Source organism: Misgurnus anguillicaudatus, chromosome 15, assembly GCF_027580225.2.
Source record: "Misgurnus anguillicaudatus chromosome 15, ASM2758022v2, whole genome shotgun sequence".
Taxonomy (NCBI): domain Eukaryota; kingdom Metazoa; phylum Chordata; class Actinopteri; order Cypriniformes; family Cobitidae; genus Misgurnus; species Misgurnus anguillicaudatus.
This window is the reverse complement of record NC_073351.2, coordinates 11,890,196-11,915,680: the sequence shown is the minus strand read 5'-3', so window position 1 is coordinate 11,915,680 and position 25,485 is coordinate 11,890,196. Positions and strand designations below refer to the sequence as shown.

The 25,485-nt window shown below is 36.3% G+C and overlaps 1 protein-coding gene across 1 annotated transcript in view; it reads left to right on the top strand.

The window, feature by feature from the left end:
* Positions 1 to 5,925: 5,925 nt before the first annotated feature.
* Positions 5,926 to 25,485, top strand: part of dner (delta/notch-like EGF repeat containing) — a 29,032-nt gene continuing 9,472 nt past the window's right edge. Inside the window, exons 1-7 of the mRNA XM_055174712.2 lie at positions 5,926 to 6,349; positions 12,233 to 12,562; positions 12,672 to 12,766; positions 12,998 to 13,161; positions 18,109 to 18,257; positions 19,889 to 20,042; positions 23,093 to 23,206. Coding sequence (XP_055030687.2) covers positions 6,101 to 6,349; positions 12,233 to 12,562; positions 12,672 to 12,766; positions 12,998 to 13,161; positions 18,109 to 18,257; positions 19,889 to 20,042; positions 23,093 to 23,206 — 1,255 coding nt within the window. The 5' untranslated portion in view covers positions 5,926 to 6,100. The remainder of the gene's footprint in view (positions 6,350 to 12,232; positions 12,563 to 12,671; positions 12,767 to 12,997; positions 13,162 to 18,108; positions 18,258 to 19,888; positions 20,043 to 23,092; positions 23,207 to 25,485) is intronic.

The window sequence follows — 25,485 nt, the reverse complement described above, 5'->3', positions numbered from 1 at the left end:
GTTACAGCAAGGATGGCTGAACGTCAACCGTACTGTATTCGGGCCATTGTGTTTGTCGAGAGACATCATTCGTATCAAACGACGGAAGCATAACATTTGCTCTGTGTTTGGATGTTCAGAAAAATGCTGGATTTGAAGAGAGACTGCGATTAAAAAGCAATGCTACTCTATCAATATTGGATCCGGACAGAATGGCGCAGCTTATGTGAGTAAAACACTTTAGTACCATGTGTCTCAGTGGTGGCCGGTGACTTCTCTTCCGAAGGACGCAAATTCACGCAAATTCACGCTGCACACGCGTCGAAAGGGTTTATGCTGCTACACGCGTCAAAAATGTGTGTGTGTGTAAGAAAGACACCGTGTCTTAAGACACTCACTTAACAGTAAACTGATTACACACATGAGATTAAATAAGTATTGAAAGTTAGTTTGACTACAAAAAACTGTTATCCAATCATAGCAGTGGGCGTTTACTTCCAAGTCGTCAATGCGTCTGGCCCCTCAAAACGGATAATTTCTCGAACCAGCCTCAAAACCAGGGTACAAAATGGCCTATTACTTATTGCTTTTGATGTTTTTGGATGTAAAAATCAAGCAAACGTCACGAGTAGACCTCAGACAACAGTATAAAACAATAAAAACGAAGAGGAAGGGCATCTTTAACTTTAAATTATTCTATTTGCTGTTTCCTGTTGTCAAAAAAATGTATTTGTTTAGGAAACACAAACGTCCGTGGGCCCCTCTCCCCCTCTCGATTATCATAAAATGGTTCAGTCCGCCCAAATTGTGTCCAGGCAACACGAACAGCTTGACTTCACTCAGGGGCGGAGCGAGAGGGTGGCTTATTGGGCTCAAGCCCCGAATGTTTTGTCAAAAGCCCCAAATCTTTTCAGATCTGTAAAAATGAATTCATCCAGTCCGCTAGGTGACGGCGTTCAGCTTTAAACCCTCCAGTCCCCCACTCCAGGCAACGAATGAGAGATTGAAGTTGAAGGCAAATTATTATGCTGAATCTTCTCACAGTAAATGCATTTTCAAAATGTTAATTATTACAGTGCCTTCATTATTACTGTAAAAGTGTATATAAATAGTTATGTTAAATAGCGTCAACTAATGTTATCTGCATGGCTAACCGCTACTGTTAGTGCTATGATCTATGCTGCCTGCTCTGCTGCTGCACACTGTCATTGGTTATATTTAAAGTACATTTAATCACAGAATTAAAACTTTGAAAAAACTTGCTCATTGCACAAATCTCTTCAAAATGATAATACAAAGAACACTTAGATTAAAAAATAGTTTATAAAGCTGCCGTAAATGGAGAAAAAATATCAGCAGGGCACCATTTTGAACCCCTAGATTTAGGCTAAGCCCCCAATGTTTACAATGTCTGGCTCTGCCCAGGCAAAAATGGAAAGAGAAAAAAAATAAGAGAAGTGAAAAAGGCAAAGGGTCAACAGTATGTTACCCAATATTTCACAAGAAAGGGTGGGTTTGTAAGTAGGCCTAACCTGTTAGTGGACCGCCCGTGACAATGATCGTAGCCTACGACACTTTTCTGTGCTTACGCACGCTTGGTACATGAGGCCCCAGGTCTCTACAGTAGCATTTTTTCGACAAGTTAGCACGTTTCGATTGAGCAGGTGCAGCGGGTGCACGGCTTTGCCTCACATGGAGCCGTTGTCTGCATCTTTGTACGAGGCTCCGCTCACTTTCAGCACCCTGCTGCGGTCCATGCTGTTGCACCTGGCTTGCAAGCATGAACTCTGATAAAAATCCTCTGCCAGCTTCTGTACGAACTACTATCAGCTGTTTGTGAGGTTTCTCTTGAAGATGATGTGGAGTTGTATTACTACAATATCCCCTATATTGTCAAATACAGCATGATTCATCTCTGCCAACCATCTTCACATAATACTTTCACATTATCTGATCCAGATCGACTCGGCAAAACTCAATTTAAACGGCGGAAAATTACTGCCTGTGGACCATATAGATAGAAATTATTATATTTCTGTTTTTATTTACACATTAAATATTTAAACTAGTTTTAATGAAAATTCAGGAAAAGTCAGGGAGCAGCAAGGCTTTGTGATTTATTAAGACAAAGTTATTGACTATGCAAATTTCAAATGGTCAAAATGATGCCTTGGTCGTTCTAGTGTTAAAGATCATTACCATAAGTTTAAATGTTGCGGTTAAAATGACTGCCGGTGGCCTTTCTAGTGTTAAAAGTGCATGATAAGGGAACTCAATTTTCTCCCAATGTAAGGTCAAGAAAACGCTGGAAAAATAACAATAAACAGTTTGAGTTAAACGTTCAACACTGCAAAAACTGACTTTCTTACTTAGTATTTTTGTCTTGTTTTCAGTAAAAATATCTAAAAATTCTTAAATTAAGATGCTTTTTCTTGATGAGCAAAATGACCTTAGTAAATAAGTCTAAGACAAATAATATACAATTTAAGTGAAATTGTCCTTAAAACAAGCAAAATTATCTGGCAATGGGGTGAGAAAAAAAATAAGATTTCTTTTTTCTTAAACATTCAATTTCAAGCTAAATTTTCTCACACTATTGGCAGATACTTTTGCTTGTTTTCAGCACAAATTCACTTAAATTGTATATTTTTTGTCTAAAAACTAGATTTATTTTCTTCTTTTATTTGCTCATCAAGAAAACACATCTTGATTCAAGAATTTTTAGATATTTCTACTGAAAACAAGACAAAAATACTAAGAAAGAAAGTCATTTTTTTTTGCAATAAATGCAGTCAAACGCACTTTGTCAAAATCATGCCTCGTTCCAAACAGAGTCAAATGAACCAGCAGCAGCAACTGAAAGTCACATATGTGCAGTACATACATACAAATATAAATATATGTGAATACACTATATGACACATGTACAGCACAGTATATACATTATACAGTACTGAAGTAGTGCAGTATTACAGAGGACAAATTACAGGTGTGAACATGGGATGGAACATGATAGTCAAAATACCATAAAAGTGCATGATTTTATGTAAATTAATATGAAAAAGTCTCAGCTGTGTTAGGGGCCCTGTCAAGATTATTTTCATGGGGCCCAAAATCCTTAGCAGCACCCCTGACTTTCTATAGCCTACATTAAACTCACATATACATATATACAATGAACTGATATTGGTAATCACCACCTACAATGACCAGCATCACATATTACTTGTTTATTTGTCTTTTTGTATCTCTCATATCTATGGATGGATGGATGGATAGACATTGGAGCGAAATCAAACATGGCAGCAATATACACGTGTTTCCTGTTTACAAACATTACGTGTGCGCGCATTATGGAAACAGAAAGCCCAATTGGTGAGCTGGTCCGCTACTGCAACAACCTTAAGTATTGAAGAGTTCTTTATTGTTTGTATATAAATAAAACTTGATTTTAGTTTTTAATTTCGCAGTGTTACTGTAACACATGTATGAATTATCATGTTAGGCTAGTAAAATAAAAACCGCATCTATTGGTATGTTAACATCAGGCACCCAGCACTGGCTCTGTTGGTACTATTAACCACACAACAACTCCCTGGCATATGTAGACACAGCTACTAGCCTACAACACAAGGCACTTCTCTTCTTTCTGCCTCTCTGTCGTGTGCACAAGCAGTGATGACGTCGCAGAGAAATCCATGTATAAGCCCATTTGGCCACCAACTAACTATACTCTTCATTACCACTTATGTCCAGGAGGAGGTGCCATTGTCTAACGTCTGTAATAGTGTGCTGTGTCACAGAAACAAAATGGTATTTCAGTTTCTTTATCCTGAGAATAATGTTTGATTTAAAGGAAGTCTTAAGTGCGTATAAAAAAATTGTTTTAGCATTTGTGTTACATAATACCTCTTTACAGTTTAACAGCAGACCAGAGAAGACCAAAGCAAACGTTATAGTTTCAGCTGTATCCTTCCTAGACTTTAATTTATGAACTATGTAAATTACATGACAATGCACAGATGTAATAGCAATAGCTTTCATTGTCATAACCCAGCATTTCATTTTTTTTAGAGTGATGTAGACAGACTATCTCTAATAGTATCAGATTCAGATGTACTGCATAATATGGTAATGCGTTGTTTTTTAAAGGCAGGGTATCTAATTTTGAGAAATGCTAACGGTAGCCGACTATCAATAAAATCATGATCCCACCCTCCATTCAAATCGCCATCCAAAGTCACGCCTCTTTCAAAACACATGAACACGCACAGATTAGACGGTCACATCTCATGTCTCTTTCACAAATTTATAAACGCTAAACGCAACACAATGTTTCATCAAAGTAGAATATCTGAATCTATCTCAATACAAACATATAGCGTACCTACCTTACCAAAATAAACAGTGCATCAACCCTTTCAGACCCTTTGCCTCCTGCAGCTGTTTGCATCTTGTGGTAAAGCAGTAAAGTTACGGATGTTAATTTGAGTTTTTGCCCTTTGCTGATCCAGGCATTTGTTGTTATAAAATATGACGTATGGTGTCTGCGTGAACAGGCTGCGCAGTGGCATTCAAATTACGCTTGCGGATCAGGGACCAAAAAGGCAACGTCCGTTCGGACCGAGATCTATGATTGGTTGAACATTTTTTGGTCCTACGCCTTTCACAGATGACATCAATTTCTACAAATACATTTAAACAACTTAACATAATGATTGCTATCAGGATGTGAGAAGACTTTTAACCAGCATAACTAAAAAAATTTCAGGATCAAATGAGATACGCTGTCTTTAAGGGGCCATTTTACAACACTTTAAAATAACTTTTTGGTGTTCCCAAAGTATGTAAAGTTTTAGCTCAAATAACCATATAGATAATTTATTATATAATGTTAAAATTGCCACTTTGTAGGTGTAAGCAAAAATTTGCAGTTTTTGGGTGTGTCCTTTAAAATGCAAATGAGCTGATCTCTACACTAAATGGCAGTGCCATTGTTAGATAGTGCAGATTTAGCTGCGGTATTATCCCCTTCTGACATCACAATACTGAGTGGTTCTTTTAAACGTTTTTTAGGTTGGTGGAAGCACTGAGGACCCGATATAGCACTTAAACATGTAAAAAGTCAAATTTTCATGATATTTCCCCTTTAATTGAAAACACACTTGAGCCCCTGAACAAACACAGGTACATAGAAATATGGCGTACATTTTTCCCAACTAAATGGGAACACCTGCTTTTTAAGGAATGCAGTGTAGGTAGCATCACCATACTGTTATTTGTTTGCAGCTGTAGATCTCATGAGAATGAGCCAAATTAATTGGCTGGTCAGCAGTGAATGTTGTAAATATTGGTTTCCAGCTCGGGATGCTGATGTTGCCCACTAGGTCACAACAGCACCCGAATCAAATCAATACTGGCCAGCATAAACGAGTTTGGACCTGTAGAAAGATCTGTTAATAAAACAAATGAATAAAAATGGCATTTTTAAATGGGAGTGTTAAACTGGTGACACATCATAACAGTTACAGTGTGTCTCTAGCTTCAGTATTGACTTCCAGTGTGGTTGTCATGGAAACAAGCAGGAGGAGGAATCGAAGAGAGGTTTTTCAGGAAAGCATTGTGAGGGCGGCTAGCTGTGAGTCCATCATAAACTCATTGTAAATCCAACTACACTACACAAAAGACTCACAGTTTATCATTTTAGATATATAGAGAATGTGCTGTTTACTGTGAAGAATGTACTGGCCAAGTTTTACATTTTGGAGATGATTATTTCAAATCAGTATATTCAAGTAGTAATCATTATTCAAAAACAGTATACATTAAAATAATATGCATACGTTTCTAAGAAAGGTGGAGTATGTAAGCATCATCACCTGTCGTCACTAAGAACCAGTACCCTCCCCTCCTCTCTCTCTCTATCTCTATCTCTCTCTCTCCCTCCTTCAGCCTACACTCCAACAAATTGCCTCTCTCGTACACAGTCAAGCTTCAGGCAACTCCATACAGCTGCTCTGTACCAGCATACGTAGAACAGGACAAGAGCGAGACAATTAAGGGAACAAAGGCAGCACATTTGTGAAAAGAAAAGGCACTTGGGCACATCTGTACCGCTCTCATGCAGTGCTGTATACTTCCTCTCCTCCTCATCGTCGGTGTGAGGGGGGGACTTGGGACACCTCTAACGCCAAGCCCCAGTCCTACTGAGGCCTTCAGCGCGACGCCGGACCCATGTGAGGGCAGACCCTGTCTGAACGGGGGCATCTGTAGTCGGGTGGGAGAGATTGAGGAGAGCACCCAGATGCAACCTGATGTCTGGTCTTATACTTGTATCTGTGGCCTGGGTTTTACTGGACAGAATTGTGAGGTGAGAGGGTCTGTGTTTTTACATACCGGTCATGTTATATTTTATGTTCGGTATATGTCTTGCGCATGTGTCTGTGTGTGTTTGCCAAAAGGTCTGTAGGAGCTTGTGCCATCGATGCGATGTGGAGGAGAGTGCTGCGTTGCTGTGGCAACAGATAGGAGAGGAGGCTGTGTGTGTGCGTGCGTGCGTGTGTGTATGAGGTAAAGATGAGTGTTGCTGTATCTCCTCAGCGTTGTATTTTATATGATCAATGCGAAGGCAGCAAATATTTTTTCTCACTTTTGATTCATATTGCAAGTGTTGTCCTTACAACCATTTTTATGACGGGTTATTGCAAAACAGTAACACATTTATTTCTTAAAAGGTCATGTTAAAGGAAAACACCACAGTTTTTCAATATTTTACTATGTTTTTACCTCAACTTAGATGAATTAAAACACACCTATCTTTTTTCAATGCATGCACTTTTAATCTTTGTACAGCGCATCTTTAATGTGTTAGCATTTAGCCTAGCCCCATTCATTCCCATGGCTCCTATCAAAAGTTTTATTATGTTACTCATGTAACTACTCATGTAACAGTCTTTAAATAGGGAAAACAGCTTGGTGGCTTCCAAATTCATCCCTGTTTGGATCCTAAGGAATGAATGGGGCTAGGCTAAATGCTAACACATTCACGACGCGCTGTACAAAGATTAAGTGAACGCATTAAAAAAAGATAGGTATCTATAAATTCATCTAAGCTGAGGTAAGAACATAGTAAAAAATTGAAAAACAGTGGCGTTTTCCTTTAAATGAATATTGCACTCATAATTCACTTATGTATTTGGATTTCCTATCTTCAGTTGAACACAATTAATTTATATAAAATGCTGCCATATTATCATCTTATATGGAAGCAAACATTGCAAGCTCCAAAAACACCATTAAAGCTCCATTCATCATTAAAGTAAATGACTCCAGTAGATTCATAAATGTCTTAAATTGCTAAATAAACTCAATATATGTATTGTTTTGCCACACAAACATTGTTTCGCTTTAGAAGACATGCGCTTTTTGCGCTTCGCCATTTTGGCTCCCATTTATGAAGATAACATTTCAGCATTTTATTATAAAATTATTTTCATCATATACATCTGGCATGAAGGTGAGAAAATTAAGAGAGATTATTTAATATTTGAGTGCACTGTTCCTTTAACAATTGGTGCATTGTAGAAATGTGATGGTTCAATCTGAAATACAGATTTAGGCCAAACAGATCATATAGATATGCACAAGCATACTTACATACATATTTAAGCAACAAAGCATAAATTTGAGTAGCATAAACACAGTTTGGGCCTGTGACCTAAATCACACAAATAAATTGCAGGATCAGCACAGAGATCAACAGAAATACTGTACGACTTTGTTTGCCATGTATACATGCCCATGTGCAAGGTGATCATTCTGCAAACCAACAGGTGACACTTTGCAGGTGTGTGCAGGTGCGTAAAGGAGTCTTTAATGGATGAAACACAATATTTGAGAAGTGTGTAATGTGAAATGCATCCTTCCCAGCAGGCAATTTTGGCTAAAACAAGGCTAAATTTGAGCTGTTAGTGAAAGTCTAATAGACATCTAACATAGCCCAAGAATGGACGATACATATACGTTTATAAAAACAAATGAAAGCAAACATCTTAAACACCTGTTGACTTTGCTTACATGTTGAAATTTCATACATCTTTAAGTTATTTTGGCCAAAACGGCATTTAACCTAATTGAAGATTATTTAAGGTTACTCATAGCTGGACTAAATTGGGTCTATAGTTAGCCATTATTTCAATGTCTCAGTTTTCGCTTGCTGGATTCTATGTTCTGAATCATGCGTCAGAGACTATTGTCCTTTCCTCAACCTTAGCCGAGTCGAAACCGCTGTGCTATGACGTCAAAACGCTTATTTACATTCCCCTCAATGCAGCTGCAAAGGAGGCTGATGTGTGATTGGATGACAGTACTCACAAGCTTTGCCGTGATTGGTTAGAGAAACCCTTGAAGTCATTGTGATGTCACTCAATGTGCCATTTCCCTAGGCCAGGCTTGTGTTCTTTATTCAGGCTGTATAAGCTTTAATATTTGTCCAGGCATTCAGGATGACACTGTGTTACTTTTCCTACAAAAAAGTGAGAAATATGAACTGAAATTATTTTATATAAGTTATGAGCCTTGAGAAGCTCCTAATGCTTAGTCTGATGTGTCGTGCAGTAGCTAATGCAGATCAGATATGTCACCTGCCTTTTTATAAAAAATGGATAACTACAAGACATTGGTGTGACACACTTAAGATAGATCTGGTTAGTGGGCTTTTGATCACAAGGGATGCTTATTTAACCGGCCGCGTGCTTTGTTTCTCTTCTCTTTGGTCTTTTGGCTTTGATTTCAGCTTGTTAGGCAGCCAATGGGAACACATTAATATTAATGCCAGAGCTGGACTGACCATTGCTTCTTCAAAGCTTTCATCTTTTAGGAATAATTCAACCAGACACAAACGTTGTCATTATTAACCCTTATCCAAACCACAAAAAGTGAATGATTTTTTTGGAGCTTGACAGATATGGTTAAAGTGATTCAACAGTTTTCGCAGAAAAATATCAGCATATGGGTTTGGAACAACATGAGGGCGAGTTAATAATGATAACATTTCATCATTCCGGATGAAGTATTGCTTTAATGTTTGTTGGTATATTAGGAGCTTTTAGAAAAGTACCCTCCCAGTGACAACTTTAAAAACTTTTTTTCTGAGAGTGTGCTGTACCTCCTCAAGTACTGCTGAGAAAATTATAATAATCGCATCTCATAGAGAGGAAACAATCATCCTACAGTAAAGTACCTCTATGGCCTTACCTTGTTTGAGTCACAAATAAGCTATTTTGTAATTCATTGGTTTTCCAAACTGATTTGGCCTCATCTTGCTGAATGAACTGGTGGAAATTCTTATGATTGTGTCTTACAAGCTGCTATACAACAAAGATGTGATTCTGACTCATCCCACTGCATTTGTATGCTTAAGCACTGCAGACTTTAATGTGTCCTTTATCTACAGTACAAGCTGGTTGGTATTCATTCAGAGATTTCTATGATGTTTGATGGCTATGAGCCAATCATATACTTCCATTTAATAACTGGTCTTTGATGCTATATTTGTATGTGTGTACAGCCTGAACGACTTTCATAATTTAAACCATCCTGAAAAACGATTCCTTTTCTCATAAAAAGTATTTTTTTCTACTCAAAGAATGGATTCATAATATTAATACAACAATTGATAAGGGGAAAAGTCTCTCTCTCTCTCTCTCTCTCTCTCTCTCTCTCTCTCTCTCTCTCTCTCACGCAGACATAGTCTCTCACGCTCACACACTTTCTCTATTAATAGACTTACAGATGACATTGGGTCAGCAAGATTGGATGTATATCAGGAACATTGTGTTCTTTCTGTGTTCTTTCTTAAACTCGTACATACAGAGAAACTTTAGAGTTTTCTTTATTTGGCCTCTTTTTGAGTGTATTACTGGTTTTGGCATATTGCTATGTTCAGGTAACTCAGAATAGTACATTTACAAATGTCAAAAATGACTTCGCTAGATAAGACCCTTATGCCTCGTTTGGGATCGTTTATAGTCCTTTGAAACTCCGTTGAAAAAAACTGTTACGTGTTGAGTTAAGTTAAGGGTTAAGTGTTGGTGTCCATTAAAGTCCATTAAAATGAGAAAAATCCTCAAAAAACATAATTTCTGCTGGACTGAACAAAGAAAGACATCAACATTTTGGATGACATGGTGGTGAGTAAATTATCTGGATTTTTCTTTTAAGAAAATGGACTATTCCTTTAAAGCCCCGCTTCCAAAACTGTGCTGCCCAAATTTTTCTCAAGCATCTGAAGTTTGCTTTTTACAATAAAACCTGTAATAATAATACAACACTGGCAGAAAAACGGTTTAAAACTGTACCTTGTCATTGAGGTGGTACCCGAGATTGTGCCAGGGGGGCACCAGTTTTATGACATTTTATAAAATACATTATTTATCATAAATGGGGGTTGCACCATACACAAGGGTGGGGGGGCATGCCGAAAAAGTTTGAGAACACCTGCCCTAAGGTTTTGTTTTGTACCTTTATAAGTACATTTAATATTTTGTACCTTTTGGGGTACATTACTGTACCTTCTCTTAAAAAATTAACCATGCTGTTTTATTGGTAAAAGTGTAGTAACCATGGATTTTTGGTGTAGCTTATTGATTACTATCAGTAACATCATAGTTTTACTACACTAACCATGGTTTAACTATGATTTTTGAAAACTATGGTTGCATGGTTATTTTGTGGTTATCATGGTCTTACTAAAGTAACCATGTTTTTATTTATTTATTTATTTTGGTTTGAACTTTTGTGAAACCATGGTTGATTTTGACCCAAAAATGAAAATTCAGTCATCATTTACTCACTCTCATGTTGTTACAAACTCGTATAAATGTTGTTTTCTGATGAACACAAAGGAAGATATTTTGAGAAATGTTTGTAACCAAACCGTTCATGGACCCCATTTACTTCCATAGTATTATTTTATCCTACTATGGAAGTGAATGGGGTCCATGAATGGTTTGGTTACAAACATTTCTCAAAATATCTTCCTTTGTGTTCATCAGAACAAAGAGAGGGCGAGTAAATGATGACAGAATTTTCATTTTTGGGTGAACAATCCATTTAAGGAGCTATTCTTTAACTGTTTAGTACCCCTAAAATGTAACTGGTACAAACTTGTTCCTTAAGGTACACAATAGGTTCTTTGGGTATAATACTGTACCCCAAAAGGTACAACATTTCAGTGTTATGTATATCCATTTAGCTACAAAAATTAACCTTTGGGTACCACCCCAGTGACAAAAAAGGTACAGTTGTGTACCTTTTTTTTCTGACAGTGAAGGTGCTGTTCCCACTACTCCCAAAATCTTTTAATACTAAATGCATGCTGGGTAAAACACGTGAAAGGACACTTTCATTTGCTGTAAGTCAAATTAAAGATAACTATTCATTTAAACATTTAGTCATGTCAAAAAAGAGACAATAGCAACTTGACTGTAAGTTCGCTGTAATTTTGTACAAACACATCCTTTAATTGTGTTCAATCGCACAGATGTTATCAAAACCACTTTAAATTAGACTTTGCTCTTTTCAGTTCACTGGCGCTTTTATTTTTTTTATCAGATTGCTGAAACATTTATTAATGAAAAGAAGCAGAATAGTATACTACCATTTAATAATTACCAGATTATTAGCACATTGTATTGAAAGTTGTGCTGTTGTGTTAGCGTGAGAAAAGTGTATCTCAATCTCACCACAATTTTGTCCATTGTATTTCATATCGCATGAGTCATAATTAAGTATTAGGATCTAATTTTCTTTAAATTGTATTTATTGTTCAGTATAACTTCGTGAAAATAGTACTTTTGTTTATATAGTATGCGTGTTTATGACTGGATTCTACTGTATGTAATTTCCCGTGGAGGAGAAGGCATCAGCCTGCCAAAACCACATGGGAAAAATAGACCAATTAAATCTAATTGAACGTTTTTAAGATAATGTAATTCTCAATTGATTTTATTAGACTTCATAACTTTTATAATAGGTTTTATTGAACAGGAGTGTTCACATTCCTGATAGTATATGAATTGCTTGCAGTTTCATTTCTCAAATAAATTCTGTTTTTTAAACAGATGTTTGCTTGAAACCAATACTGTAATATTTGGCGCTATTATTGCTGCTTGCTATCCAGTGTGACAAGAGCGAAAGGTTTATCATCATGCGCTTCTCACATCTCATTCCTGTTGTTTTTTATTGCTTGCAGTTTTTTGCAGATCCCTGCGCCAGCAGCCCCTGTCTCCATGGCAACTGTAGCCAGGACGGCGAGGGAGATGGGTTTGTCTGCGAGTGTAGCCAGGGTTACGGCGGGGTCCATTGTGACCTGCCGACCTTGACCTTTGACCTGTCCGAGTCTACCTGGGACATCGCCGAGAGCATCGTGCCGGAACATGCCACGCCCGCTACGCCCGCAACCACCACTCAGGTTTTTCAGCCAACCACAGTCCCCACCACAACTCAAGCTCCGCCCACTCTGGAACCATGGCAACCCAAGCCGGGTCAGAAGGTGGTGGAGATATTGTGGGAGGATCAACAGGTGAGCAGGTGTGCGTTAGCATGCATAAGCTAATTTAGACAAAGTGTGTGTTCGTGAAAATGTGTATAATGCCACATCAGACTCTGCATAAGTCATCCGTGTGTTGTAGATCACTCATGAGGCTGAATGTGTGAGTACCGCTGGAGGTGAATCTGCTGGCATGATGACCATTGCAATGGAGATCGCAGAGGAAACAGCTGTGAAGTAAGAATCTTCCTCATGTCATTGTATGCTGAGGAATGAGAACGATAGAAAATGGTTAAGGGCTTTTTATGTCTTGTCTTTGAGCTTGTGCTAGATTGATAGAAATGGCAACTTTCATCTTTTTATTTCTCAAGATATGTGTAATTTCACAAAAAGCCATCAATGTTTCATAACAAGGTTTCTGATGATTTCAAGGAAGTGATTATTGAAGATCTTTCTTTCTTTCTGTAGACTGGTGGGCAATGTGAGCAGGTCTGCTGTGTTGTGGCGTGTAGGTGAGGCTGGATATCAGCAGTGCTCTGTTGCAGATGGTACAATCATGTGGTTTCAGCAGAGTTCGGATTGCCTGGTTCTACCCGACCAGTCACTGCCATTCGGGCACAACTACTTTATCAGTAAGTCCATGTACTGTATCTATGGTCAATATACTGTACTGGTCTCACTGTTATACGTAACATTGAAAAACATACTTTTTTGTGTGTTTAAATAGATGCTGAAGTGTACAATGTAGACGTATTTGCAACATATAACCGTAGCATTATTATGTTTTTACAGCTACAAAACGTAAACATTTACAAATCTTTTATTCATGAATATCAACTGACGTCACTCTCAAACTTCCGCCATTTTGAGTACCTGAAGTGGTCCCAAAAGAACTAGAAGCTATGCCATTAATATGTTGTGAGCATTAAAATCGCTCATTTTACAACACTAAGAAGGCTCAAAACAACATGATACTTTGCTCGAAGTATCACCTGTGTCTCTACACGTGAACTCGAGCATTGAAAACATTGTTTGTGTACACAGAGTTTACTAAAAAAAAAGGTTGTGGTTGATTTTGCGTCCGCTCGCCGCCATCTTCCCAGTCAAGATGTATCGATCGCCGAATGCGACGTAAGGTGGGAGGAGAATAAAGATGGATAGCTCAGATGCACAGATAATTCGTTGTTTTGTCGCAAGTGAAAAAGAATATTGACCTTCTAGTTGAAAAATGAGCCTCATATGAGATTCATTCATTTGCATTCGAAAATCGATTCTTTACGTCTGGCAAAGATGACGAACGGACACCAAAACAGCCAAAGTCAGTTGTTTAAAATCTTTCTTTTTAGTAAACTCTCAATGCTTAGGTTCATGTGTAGAGATATAGGTGATACTTCAAGCAAAGTTTCATGTTGTGTCGCGCCTTCTTAGTGTTGTAACAATAGTGGTAGTTCGGTAGCAGCGGACAACGGCTGGAAGAACGCATCAGGGATCAAGTAGGCATCACTCCCTAACCAAGATATATATTTTTAAAAGTAGTGTTTCTTTTTATGACAGTCGAGGTGCGAAATGTTGTCTTTCGTAGCCCCTCCTGTATCCATAAGAATCATAAACAGTAAAAGATAAGAAATCCGTAAATCGTAGCAAGCTAGCCAATGCTTGTCAGTAGCCTACTGGTTCTTGGGAGGTACTCAAGATGGTGGCATGACGTAAAAGGTCACATGACTGATTTTCATCTACACCATAAGGTTTGCTGTAAAATTTCACCACCCTTACCCTACGGTCATTGATGAGAACTGGGATCAAGATATTTCAAAGATTTTAAAGATGTGGATTACAGCAAATGAATAAAATTAGCATTTTTTGTGAATTTATGTTGTGTTTTGGTGTAATTATTGCTGCATTGGAGAAAACGCCTTTTGTGTCATGACAAACAAACTAAATATTACAAAATGGTGAAATGATTACAGAAATGTGGTTAAAGTCAGAAAATATGACTAAAAACATGTCATTTATAAGAGTAAGAAATGGCAATACCCACGATTTTAAAGAGCTATTGTCCGATTCACAATTTTACATTTCCTTTGGTGTGTATTAGTACATGTTACCAATATGCAAAAGGTACAAACCCCAGAGTAAACGATGACGCGAGTTATCATTTCCAACGTAAATCTCTTTGTCTTGGACTACAACAAAAACACGGATTGTAGGCACCAGTTTACTTCCTGGGTCTGTTGATGTCGACAAGACCGACATTATTATAATTCATCTCGCTTTGACTCACAGCCTGTAAGTTAACTCCTGTTAGCATTTCATTGTGAGCGAATCTTTTAAACATGGTAACGAGCGTCACATTTCCGGCTGACGTCAGAGGTATTCAGGCCAATCACAACGTACAGATTAGCTGGCCAATCAGGGACACAGAGCTTTTCAAATTAATTTTTGTTTTACACAATCAATGCGTTTGAAGGAAGCAGTATATCTGGAGATACAAAAATGTACGGTATGTGGAAAATAATTGGTTTTATAAACCATAAACCACACAAACACATTGTATTATACACTGAAAAAAACTACTTGTAAAATTTACTTAAAAAAATCCTCGTAACAATTTGCACAAACTTTTTTTAAGTAAAATTTACCTACTAAAATCAAATAAAATTTACTTAAAATTGCATGATAAAACATATGTTAAATAATTAATTAAATGTTACTTAATTATTTTATTTAGAAGTTAGATTTATTTTAATCGTTTCGGTAAAGTCTATTAGTTTTTTTTTTTTTTAATTGAAGCATTGCTGTCCTAATAATATTAAATAAAGCGTATTTTCTGTTTGTTATATTCTTTAACATATTCCTATGGATATAGTTATTTTTAGTGTTATAAATGGCATTATAACACAAAATTCATGACTGACAACAAGTCAGTCATTGAATAAACTTGATTCGGAACAGAAACGCACTCAAACTGTGTTTCTGACATGCATTATCAGCACTGTGGAGAGAATTACAATACAATGTTCTGAACAGGGTTCATGTAAAGAAAGACTGATCACCTGAACGGTGACTTCACAAAATTATTATTTACAACAAAACAACATCAATAATATAAGAGCTTAAACCTTTATGACATTTTGCTAACAAATATTTAAGTAGTTAAAGTTCTTACCAGTTCTTATTCTGTGATAAAGCAAAAAATATTCAGGCGCAAAGAATTGTGGGTATTCCTTACAACATGTGCAAATAAATGTAAGTAAATTTTACTTAGATTTTTTACTTGAATCTGCTAAAGTTTTTGATTAAAATTTACTTAATTATTTTAGGACTATGTGCAGTGACTATAAAACAGTTAAATAATACAAGAAAATATCTAATAAGACTTACTATTGCCACACAGTTCATTTTTACATGAATTAATTGTCTATTTATCATCATTTTACTTAGGAAAATCTAGTTCTCAATAAATGTTAATATTATTATGTAGAAATTATGAGAGTTAATCTAATAAATATTACTACACCAAAAAGTTTGTTTTTTCAGTGTACCAAATACACAAAATAACGTTGTTTTTTAGCAATGAAATAGGTACACTTTAATATATACTATATATTTAATATAATACAAATCTGTCCATCTGTAAAGCTGTTATAAATATAATATATAAATAATATAAACTATATAAATAATTAACATATTAGTCAACACGTCGATATTATACATTTCAATGTGTATAAAAATGTATGTGTGGTAGATCACATTGTTGTAACATGGAGAAAATTACAATCAAAATACATTCATAATACAATCATGTACTATCGTGTATTGTGTTTAATTTGTGGCTTTGCCTTTTAAACGCTCTTTGTGCGAATCTCTGGTCAATTCAGTTTGGCTTGTTTGTGCTTCTGAATTTGTGTATAGAGGTGTTGTTGTGAGTGTGTGAGTGATGCGAGTCTTTCATTTTGACCTTGTCTGGTTCTGTGAGCCAAACATCTTCAGCCTCAGCATCATTCTCATCATGATGATCTGTCCTTGAGGCACTGCACTTTGTGTTTGTGTGATGGCTTGTGTGCATGTACGCGGCTGTTTACCTCTGTGTGCTTATTTATGAGTAGTTGATGTGGATGGCATCAAATATAAGAGCTTGAGCCAAAAAAAGAAACTGTTATAGGTTTTAACAAATAACAACAAAGAACGGATTGGGGACAAACCCAGTCATTGGGTAAAATTAAAACAGAAATTCTTTAAATATGACCCAACAATGGGTTGAAACAACCCAGCGTTTTGGGTTGAGACAAGCCAATTTTGCATCTAAAAACAAGAAAAAAGTGGTTTAGTTTTTATAAATATAGTTTAGTGTGTATCGTTTAGTACTGTTACTGTCCGTCTGACTTTCCTAGTTATATGGTTTTTAGAAAATAATTTTTTTATTTTTTAAAGTTTTATTTTTATTAATTAAACCTGACTCTCTCCAATAACATAGCCGGGTGATTCTCACGAAAACTTGGTTTTAAAAATGTCAAGCATGAAAATTAAAAAATTGCTTAAATTTACTTTTTTTCCACCAGACATTGAAAAACAAAGTCTGGAGTAAATGGGAACATTAATTTAAAAACTTTTACTTATCATTTAACACTTTTTGTAACATAATTTAAAAAATTAGTCCTAAAAAATCTCATTACCGCAACAGTCAGAAAACATCAACACTGACATATTTTCAAAATGACATGACAAACCTGAAAGAACATAATTTGGAGATTCTGCACATGCATTTAAAATCAAAGTATTATGCTTCTATTAATTAAATTAACATTTAATAAGCATCTGTTGCGGTAATGATAATCAAAATGTCGTGTAAGCATTCTGACAAGACAATATTTCAAATTAACTGTAAAAAAAAAGGTCTTACCTGGTAGCCATCTTGAAGTAACTGGTCCATGTGCTTGGTCACTCAAAATCAAACTTTATTAAAATTCTGTATGTGTGCTTAAACTGTTCTCAAAAAGTGTTGCGGAGGATGAGAACATCAGGCATGGACACATCATTTTCCTAATTTTCTTTATTATTATTATACATGAATATTCAGTAAATATTTTTTCTGTCATCTAAAGTAGTCTAGCAAAACATCCATTTATTTTTTTTCGTAATATTTTTGTGTTCATTTGATTAAATTACAACATAACGCATGTTCAAACACAGCCAGACACATTGCGGTAATGAGAATTTCAGCAGAAAATGAGATAAAATTTACAATTATAAATTCTTATGTTGAAATCACACATTGTGCAAGGTAGAACACAGTATTGTGTTAATTCTGATGCTTTTTAATGTGACTATATTACACATTTTAAAGCTAAAATCATTAGTGCCGTCGTGTTTCAATGGTTTCGTGAGAATCACCCAGCCATAGAAGCTGGCATGGAGTGAAAAAAATAAATGAAAAATGAAAAGAAAGAAAGATTTTGGGTTGCTTGTTTTGAGTTAGAAAGGGGACACTTACAACACTCGAGGCAATGAGTTTTGCACATATAAACACCGCTCACACTCAAGTTTTTATTGCTTTTCTTTTTCTTTTTTTTATGTAGGTGTGCTGCACGTTGGTACATCCTCCGGGCCAGAGGTCACTTTAAGGCTTCACCTCATGGTTAAAACCAATAACTGCATGGAACCCGGCAGTGGTTTCAGTGACCCACAATGCTCTGGGAAAGGGAAATGCATCACCCAAGTCTCTGTGGTAATGACCTTTTCTAATGACATTATTTTGTATTTCTCCTCATATGTCACCCTGCACCACAAAACCAGTCATAAAGGTCAGTTTTTTAAATTGAGATTTATACATCATGAGTAAGATGAAAAGATAAACTTTCAATTGATGTATGGTTTTGTTAGAATTGTTAGGATATATGATTTGAAAATCTTCTGAGGCTGCAAAATATTGAGAAAATTACATTTAAAGTTGTCCAAATGAAGTCCTTACCACTACTAATGATAAATACATTTTTATATATTTACGGTTGGATATTTACTGAATATCTTCTCATGGAACATGATCTTTACTTAATACCCTAATGATTTCTGGCATAAAATCGATCATTTTGACCCATAAAATATTTTGGCTATAACAAATACCATTATAAAACGGTTCGTTCTGGTTCTTCATTCTGATTGGTTGAAACGCGTTTTAAGCCGTTATAAAATACCCCGGTAAACCCACGCTTCAGACCGCATCACAAGTATCACTGCGCCACTGTTGCTGCGTATTGATTTATGAAAATAAACACCTCAGTCTTTAATCATTTTTTAATTTGTCTACCTTTGCACAATTATGGCGATATCCAGATAAATGTCAATAAATATTGTCGAGTCATTTCGTTAATAAAGAGAAAACGTTCTCTGAGTTGTTTTTGTCTTATTGATATTTCCGCTATTATCCACTAGATGGCAATCTTACCCAACTTAAACACTAACGCATTCACTCGACACAACAGCGTTGTGGTGGATTTAGCGTAACGTGTGTTTTGATCAGGCTCTGAATCTGACCTCTTCCTAAAGTTCTTCACAAAAATGGAATTATCTCCGCTTTTAGCTGAAAATTTGAGAGGTGATAACTGATAAGAGAACAAATGAAGGTAGGATGAAACGTTTTTTTGTTGTTGTTGGAAAGCGGATGGACTGTTCTTTCATTTGATATTTTATGTTTATTTAAAGAAGATAATTTTTCTGTAAGGCATTCAACTAAAACTGGGTGGCAACTTAAAAAAAAAAACGCTGACGGGGAAAGAGTTAAGCATGCTTCCAAGCATATTTGATCATCATTTCAACAGTTGCACAATATAAATGTTAATGTATATTTTAGATGAATGTTGATTTATAAAAATAAACACCACATTCTTTAATCATATTTTCATGGTGTCTTTGCTGCGTCTGTGTTGTTTGTGAACTGCGCTCGGTTGCAGCAACACTTGATTCTGAGGAACTACTTTGTTTGGCGGAAGAGTAATATTTGTACTAATATAATTACAACTTATTTGTGTTTTATTTTGTGAAACCCTGCTATGCATATGATGTAACCGTTTTATAAACGCAATAAACCCTGCAAAGCAGTGGGGTTACAGTGCATTTCATAACAGCTAAGGGGGTTTAGCAACAACGGACCTTAGCTGTTATAAAATGCACTGGTAACCCACTGCTTCTTGGGGTCTACTGCTTTAGTATAACTTATGACTGGTTTTATAGTCCAGGGTCACATATATTCACATATTTGTTAATCATTTTTGTTTTGATTCCAAAAGGCAGTATATACCTTTGTTAAATTTGTGTGTTTTCTGTGATTTGATTGTGTGTGTGTTCAAATGTGAAATATAGGACACATTTTACTGTCAGTGTGAAGATGGGTATACTGGAATCTTCTGTGAGGAGTTTGACGCATGCCACATAAATCCCTGTGAAAATAACGCCTCATGTGCTGATCTCAGGCAGAGAGATGAAGGACAAAATTACACCTGTACCTGCCAATCAGGTGTGTGGGTGCTTGTGTGGCACCATTTGTGTCTCCGTGACTTATTACCAGTATAGTCAACAGGAGTATTATTTGATAAACAATGCGCAAAAATTAAATAAGTCTGATAAGCAATGCAAGATAACTTTAAAAATTAGGCTTTAGTTTTATTTTTAAAGGGTATTTTCAATTGGAATATTTAATTTGTCCCTATATATTAGTGTTTTTTAAATAAAAATACATTTCTAAGTGAAATATCATGTGCACGTTTTCTACACAGTGAGAATTAAGGTATAGCCTACACTGGGATGGTACACTTACAAAAGGTACACCTTTGTACCAATAACGTCATGTACAGTATATCATTTGCATCGTTACCATCAATTAAATATATAAACATATAAAAATAAAATATTCATTTACATTTATTCCCAGTATCTGAGATGAGGCTGTGTTACACAGCTATTTGAATTTGCATCTTCTCCCTTAATGAAAATTAGCATAAAAAACAACATTGCTTATATATTCTAGTTGAAAATCTACACAAACATCAAAAGTGCACATTCAGAAAACTAAATCATTCATGGTGTGATTTATTCCTTTGAACAGATAAAAATATTCAAAATATTAACATATAAAAGTTAATTAATGGTTAACATGATTGTGGAAAAAAGCATTTGTTAACAAAGAAATCCTCTTATGAATAATCTGCATGTATTTAGACTCTCATACACCTGCCACTAACACACACAATGTCTTTGTGTGTGTGATTGTGTATATGTGTGTGCCGTCCCGAATGTGTCCCTGTTTACAAGTGGATAACAGAGAATAATGGCAGTTCACCTTGTGTAGGGCACAGAGCTTTTAGCATATATGCTGCTTTAAATGCAGAGATGAACACAAAGAGAGTAAATTAGAAATGAAGAGCAAAGACGGACAGAGAGAGAGAGAGAGAGAGAGAGAGAAAGTGAAGGTGAAGGTCAGAGATTTGTAACTTTTGATTGTGTAAATTATGAGGATTTTGAGCTTGAAGTTGTTTACAGCAAAACCTTCCAGAAGGTTATGAACATCTCAATCTATTAAGGTTTAGAGGGAGAAGAGCAGACATACAAATAAACATTGTGTGCTGTTCAGTCCCTTTTTGTAAGAGGATTATGAAGAACAAAGAAGAGCAAAAATGTTGTTCATTAGCTGCTGATTGATTCAAGTTTTTTTAATGGAAATTGTTTATTACCGTCATTATTTTAATGTTTACTGAATGAAGGACTAAAGCTTGTGGGTCTGTTTTGTAGGCCAGGTTTTTCCTAACACTCTATTCTGCTGGGTTATTTTTAACCCACTGCTTGGTAAATATTGGACAGAATACATGTTGGGATATTAAATAAATTCACACCACTGTAAAAAAATGCAGCATGAAGTTAAAACAACTTGGTTTTGCAAGACAATTAAACATATTATTCTAAGTTTTGACCTGTGAAAAGTTCACATAACTTAAAAAAAATGTTGAAGTTGTTTAAGTAGCATAAAATATAAAGTTTGTTTAGCAGGGGTCTCCAACCTTTTTGTGAGCAAGGGCTACCACAATGGATTAAACAATCTGGAGGGCTACTTTTTGATATAGTGTACTAAAAACTTTTTTTAACTTTTATTTTATTTTACTTGTTTGTATGTTTTATCGTTGTTTGAACTGTTAACATACATAAAAGAAGCCAAACTCATAAAAAATATGTAATAAATAAATATTACAATTGAGACATATTTTAAATTTGCGCCCCTTGGATGAGCAGTCGCGAGCCTCCACTATGTAAGGCATGATACTGAACAAAAACAAAAATATTTAGGCATGATGCCTTAAAGGTTTGCTCCATTTTCTTAAAAAAATCCAGATAATTTACTCACCATTATGTCATCCAAAATGTTGATGTCTTTCTTTGTTCAGTTGAGAAGAAATTATGTTTTTTGAGGAAAACGTTCCAGGATTTTTCTAATTTTAATGGACTTTAATGGACCCCAACACATAACAGTTTTAATGCAGTTTAAAATAGCAGTTTCAACAGAGTTTCAAAGGACTCTAAACGATCCCAAACGAGGCATAAGGGTCTTATCTAGCTAAACAATTTACAAGAAAAATAAAAAATATGCACTTTTAAACCACAACTTCTTGTCTATCTCCGGTCCTGTGACGCGCCAGCCTGACCTCACGTAATACGTCATCACGTCAAGAGGTCACGGAGGACGTATGCGAAACTATGCCATAGACCGTTCCGACTTTGTATGTTGAATGATAGTAATTAATGTCTTTGTGTCAGTTTATTGTTTTCAAATGGTCCGCAAATGTGCATTTCATATATGTAACACGTGACCTTTCCACGTCATTACGCAATTACGTGAGGTCGTGCTGGCAGATCACAGGACCGGGGATAGATGAGAAGTTATTTAAAAGTGCATATTTTTTATTTTTCTAGGCAAAATTGACAATTGTTTTGCTAGATCCTTTGCTAAGACTCTTATGCCTCGTTTGGGATCATTTAGAGTGCTTTGAAACTGCGTTGAAACTGCAATTTTAAACTGCATTAAAACTGTTAAGTATTGGGGTCCATTAAAGTCCATTAAAATGGGAGGGGTCCTGGGATGTTTTCCTCAAAAAACATAGTTTCTTCTCGACTGAACAAAGAAAGACATCCTCAACATTTTGGATGACATGGTGGTGAGTAAATTATCTGCATTTTTTTTTTAAGAAAATTGACTAATCCTTTAAGAAATTGCACATGATGCACCCTACAAAATGGTGCTAAATAGGCTCGTAATCATAGGGGAACCATTTTTAGTCATAAACCGCACCTATGTAGAACTTGTGTAGCACCTGTGTAAAACCATATTGTGTTATGTTGAACAATAAGTGGTGCTGTAGTTGTGCTTTAGCACCACTTGTGATTCTACAGAGATGCTATATAGGTGCTCTGTAGTGCTAAAAATGGTTCCTCTTATGATTACAAGCTTTTTAGCACCATATTTTTTTATAGTTTAGTTGATATTATAATACATGACTGTGTATGTGTGTTGTGTTTCAGGTTTTGAGGGAGATCGCTGTCAGTCTTTGGTGGATCATTGTGTTTCTGGACCCTGCAGGAATGGAGCAACTTGTTCCAGCAGCTTAGAAGGAGCTCACTGCTATTGTGCAGAAGGTACACACACACACACACACACACACACACTATGCACATTAACAGAGAAATTATAATCAGTGTGTGTTGTGCTTGGTGTGTCTGTGTGTAGGTCTTTTTATATCTGTGTGTTAAGCTTGAATCGGCCTCATTCGAGCTCTATTTCTGCTCCCTCTCCTCTTGAGCTCTCTAAGTGTGTCAGAGAGTTGCTTATTTTAAACTCTTGTCCTCTCTTCCAATTAATCGTGAGACGCAGCACGGCTCCGCCCTCTTTCTCTCTCTCTCTCTCTCTCTCTCTCTCTCTCTCTCTCTCTCTCTCTCTCTCTCTCTCTCTCTCTCAAGAGCAACCCATGGTAGCATTCATGATGACTGGATTTTTTTACCAGGACACACACTATGCATAGTCATCAGATAAAAACCACAAGAAAACAGTGAAACAGTGATACTTTGGTTTCAGTAGGGGCCAGAAGAGTACTCATTGGCTAAAATATTAATCTTGTGGTGTGTACTGGCACCGTAAGCCCCTGTCTGGAACGAAATGAATGATGAAGCAATAAGGAGAAAGACACCATTAGCACATTTTTTAATTAGTGTGGTGAAGCTCGAGGTAAAGCTTTAAATATTTCACGAGACGCACGAGGCACTTAATAGCTTTTTCTCCGAGTTAACACATCTATTCCGACTCTTAAGACTCAGACTGCACACTGATGGATTTAAACCTTTTGTACCCATTCACCCTTAAAATGTAGCTCTGCTCCGTGCATGAAAAGGCCGGAGAGAGTCGATGTTTTATTAAAATAGTAGTTTACTTCAATTCAACATTTCATTGATGTTGTTTATCTTTACACTAAAGTACATCTTATGAAGGGTTTGCATGTGTTTTGTATATTTTATACAATAAAAATGTCCTTATTTGTGACCCTGTCAGGGTTAAAGTGACATAATTTAGGCTAATTATGATAGCATCAAAGTTTGATTTCATTTATTGATTTCACTATTATTTCGATCTTTGACATGATTTTATGCAAAAAAGTAAGGTATTTACTGTTTGTTCTAAACAGTGTTTTTGTAAAGCAGGTTTACTATAACAAGCATAGAAGCAAATTGGATTTAATTATGTTGGCTTGACAAAGCCAACGTATTGTTGAAGCTTTTTAACTGATTCTTATTTTTCTTTATAACTGTTGACTTTAACTTATCTTGGAGCTTTCAAGCTACATCCATCCAGACTGGGCTGAAGATGTATGCTATATCTTTTCTAAGGGATCGGATATACAGAATTTTTAAAATCAATCAAGGTGCAAAAACAATCAAGGTGCAAAAATTATTTGAAGAGACTGTAAGGCTCTGTAAAACATACCTTGACATGAGGTGTTACTCGTACCCCAGGGGTACAAATTCTGCCCCCTGTGAGTTTCATTAAGATAATGCATGAAAAAGCATCTGTAAAGGAAACTGTAGTGGATGAATCAGCACACGCAGTTGTGTTGCTCTCTGTGTGACTGACATTTATTATGGGGATCTAAGTAATGAGGCTTGTAATCTGCAGGGGTGCGCATGTTACTCAAAGAGAATTCAAATGTTCAAAAAACAAAGAAACACATACATGCACCATATATACCATACAGTTGGCCGCATACATTGACTTCCATAGACCCTGACAATGATGAGTATTTCTGGCTTTGTGAAATACCGCTATTATACTTATAAAACCCAGAAGTATGGCCCTAATGCTGCGTTTACACCAGACGCAGTAGAGGTGGCAAGCGCAAGTGATTTCAATGTTAAGTCAATCTGAAGATGCGTTGACACGCGTCTGCAGGTCCCGCAGCGCGGATGAGGCGTTTAGCGTGGTGTGGTAAATGCGTTTCCGCCTCATTCGCACATCTAGTTCGCGCGAATGGCGCGAATTGAGCGTTGTGCGAGGTACGCGCGAATGGTGCTTTTTGTGCATTTTGCGTTTTGACGCATATTGCGGCTAATGATTTTTGCGCCGCGTTAACCAATTTGGAGCCTGCTTGCTGCTGTGGCGGCAGCCCCGTCTGGCCCTTATGAAAATTAACCATGGTTTTACTACAGTTAAAACCAAAAAATCATGGTTAGTGTAGTAAAACCATGGGTTTGCTCATAGTAATCAATTCACCAAAAAAAAACATGGTTACTACACTTTTACCACAATAAAACCATGGTTAATTTTCGTAAGGGGGAGTCACTCATTCAACATGAAGGAATGTTTGATATTGTTTGTGAGCAGTCACCCAGAGCTATACGACACAAGTTCTTATTCTATAGAGACAGGA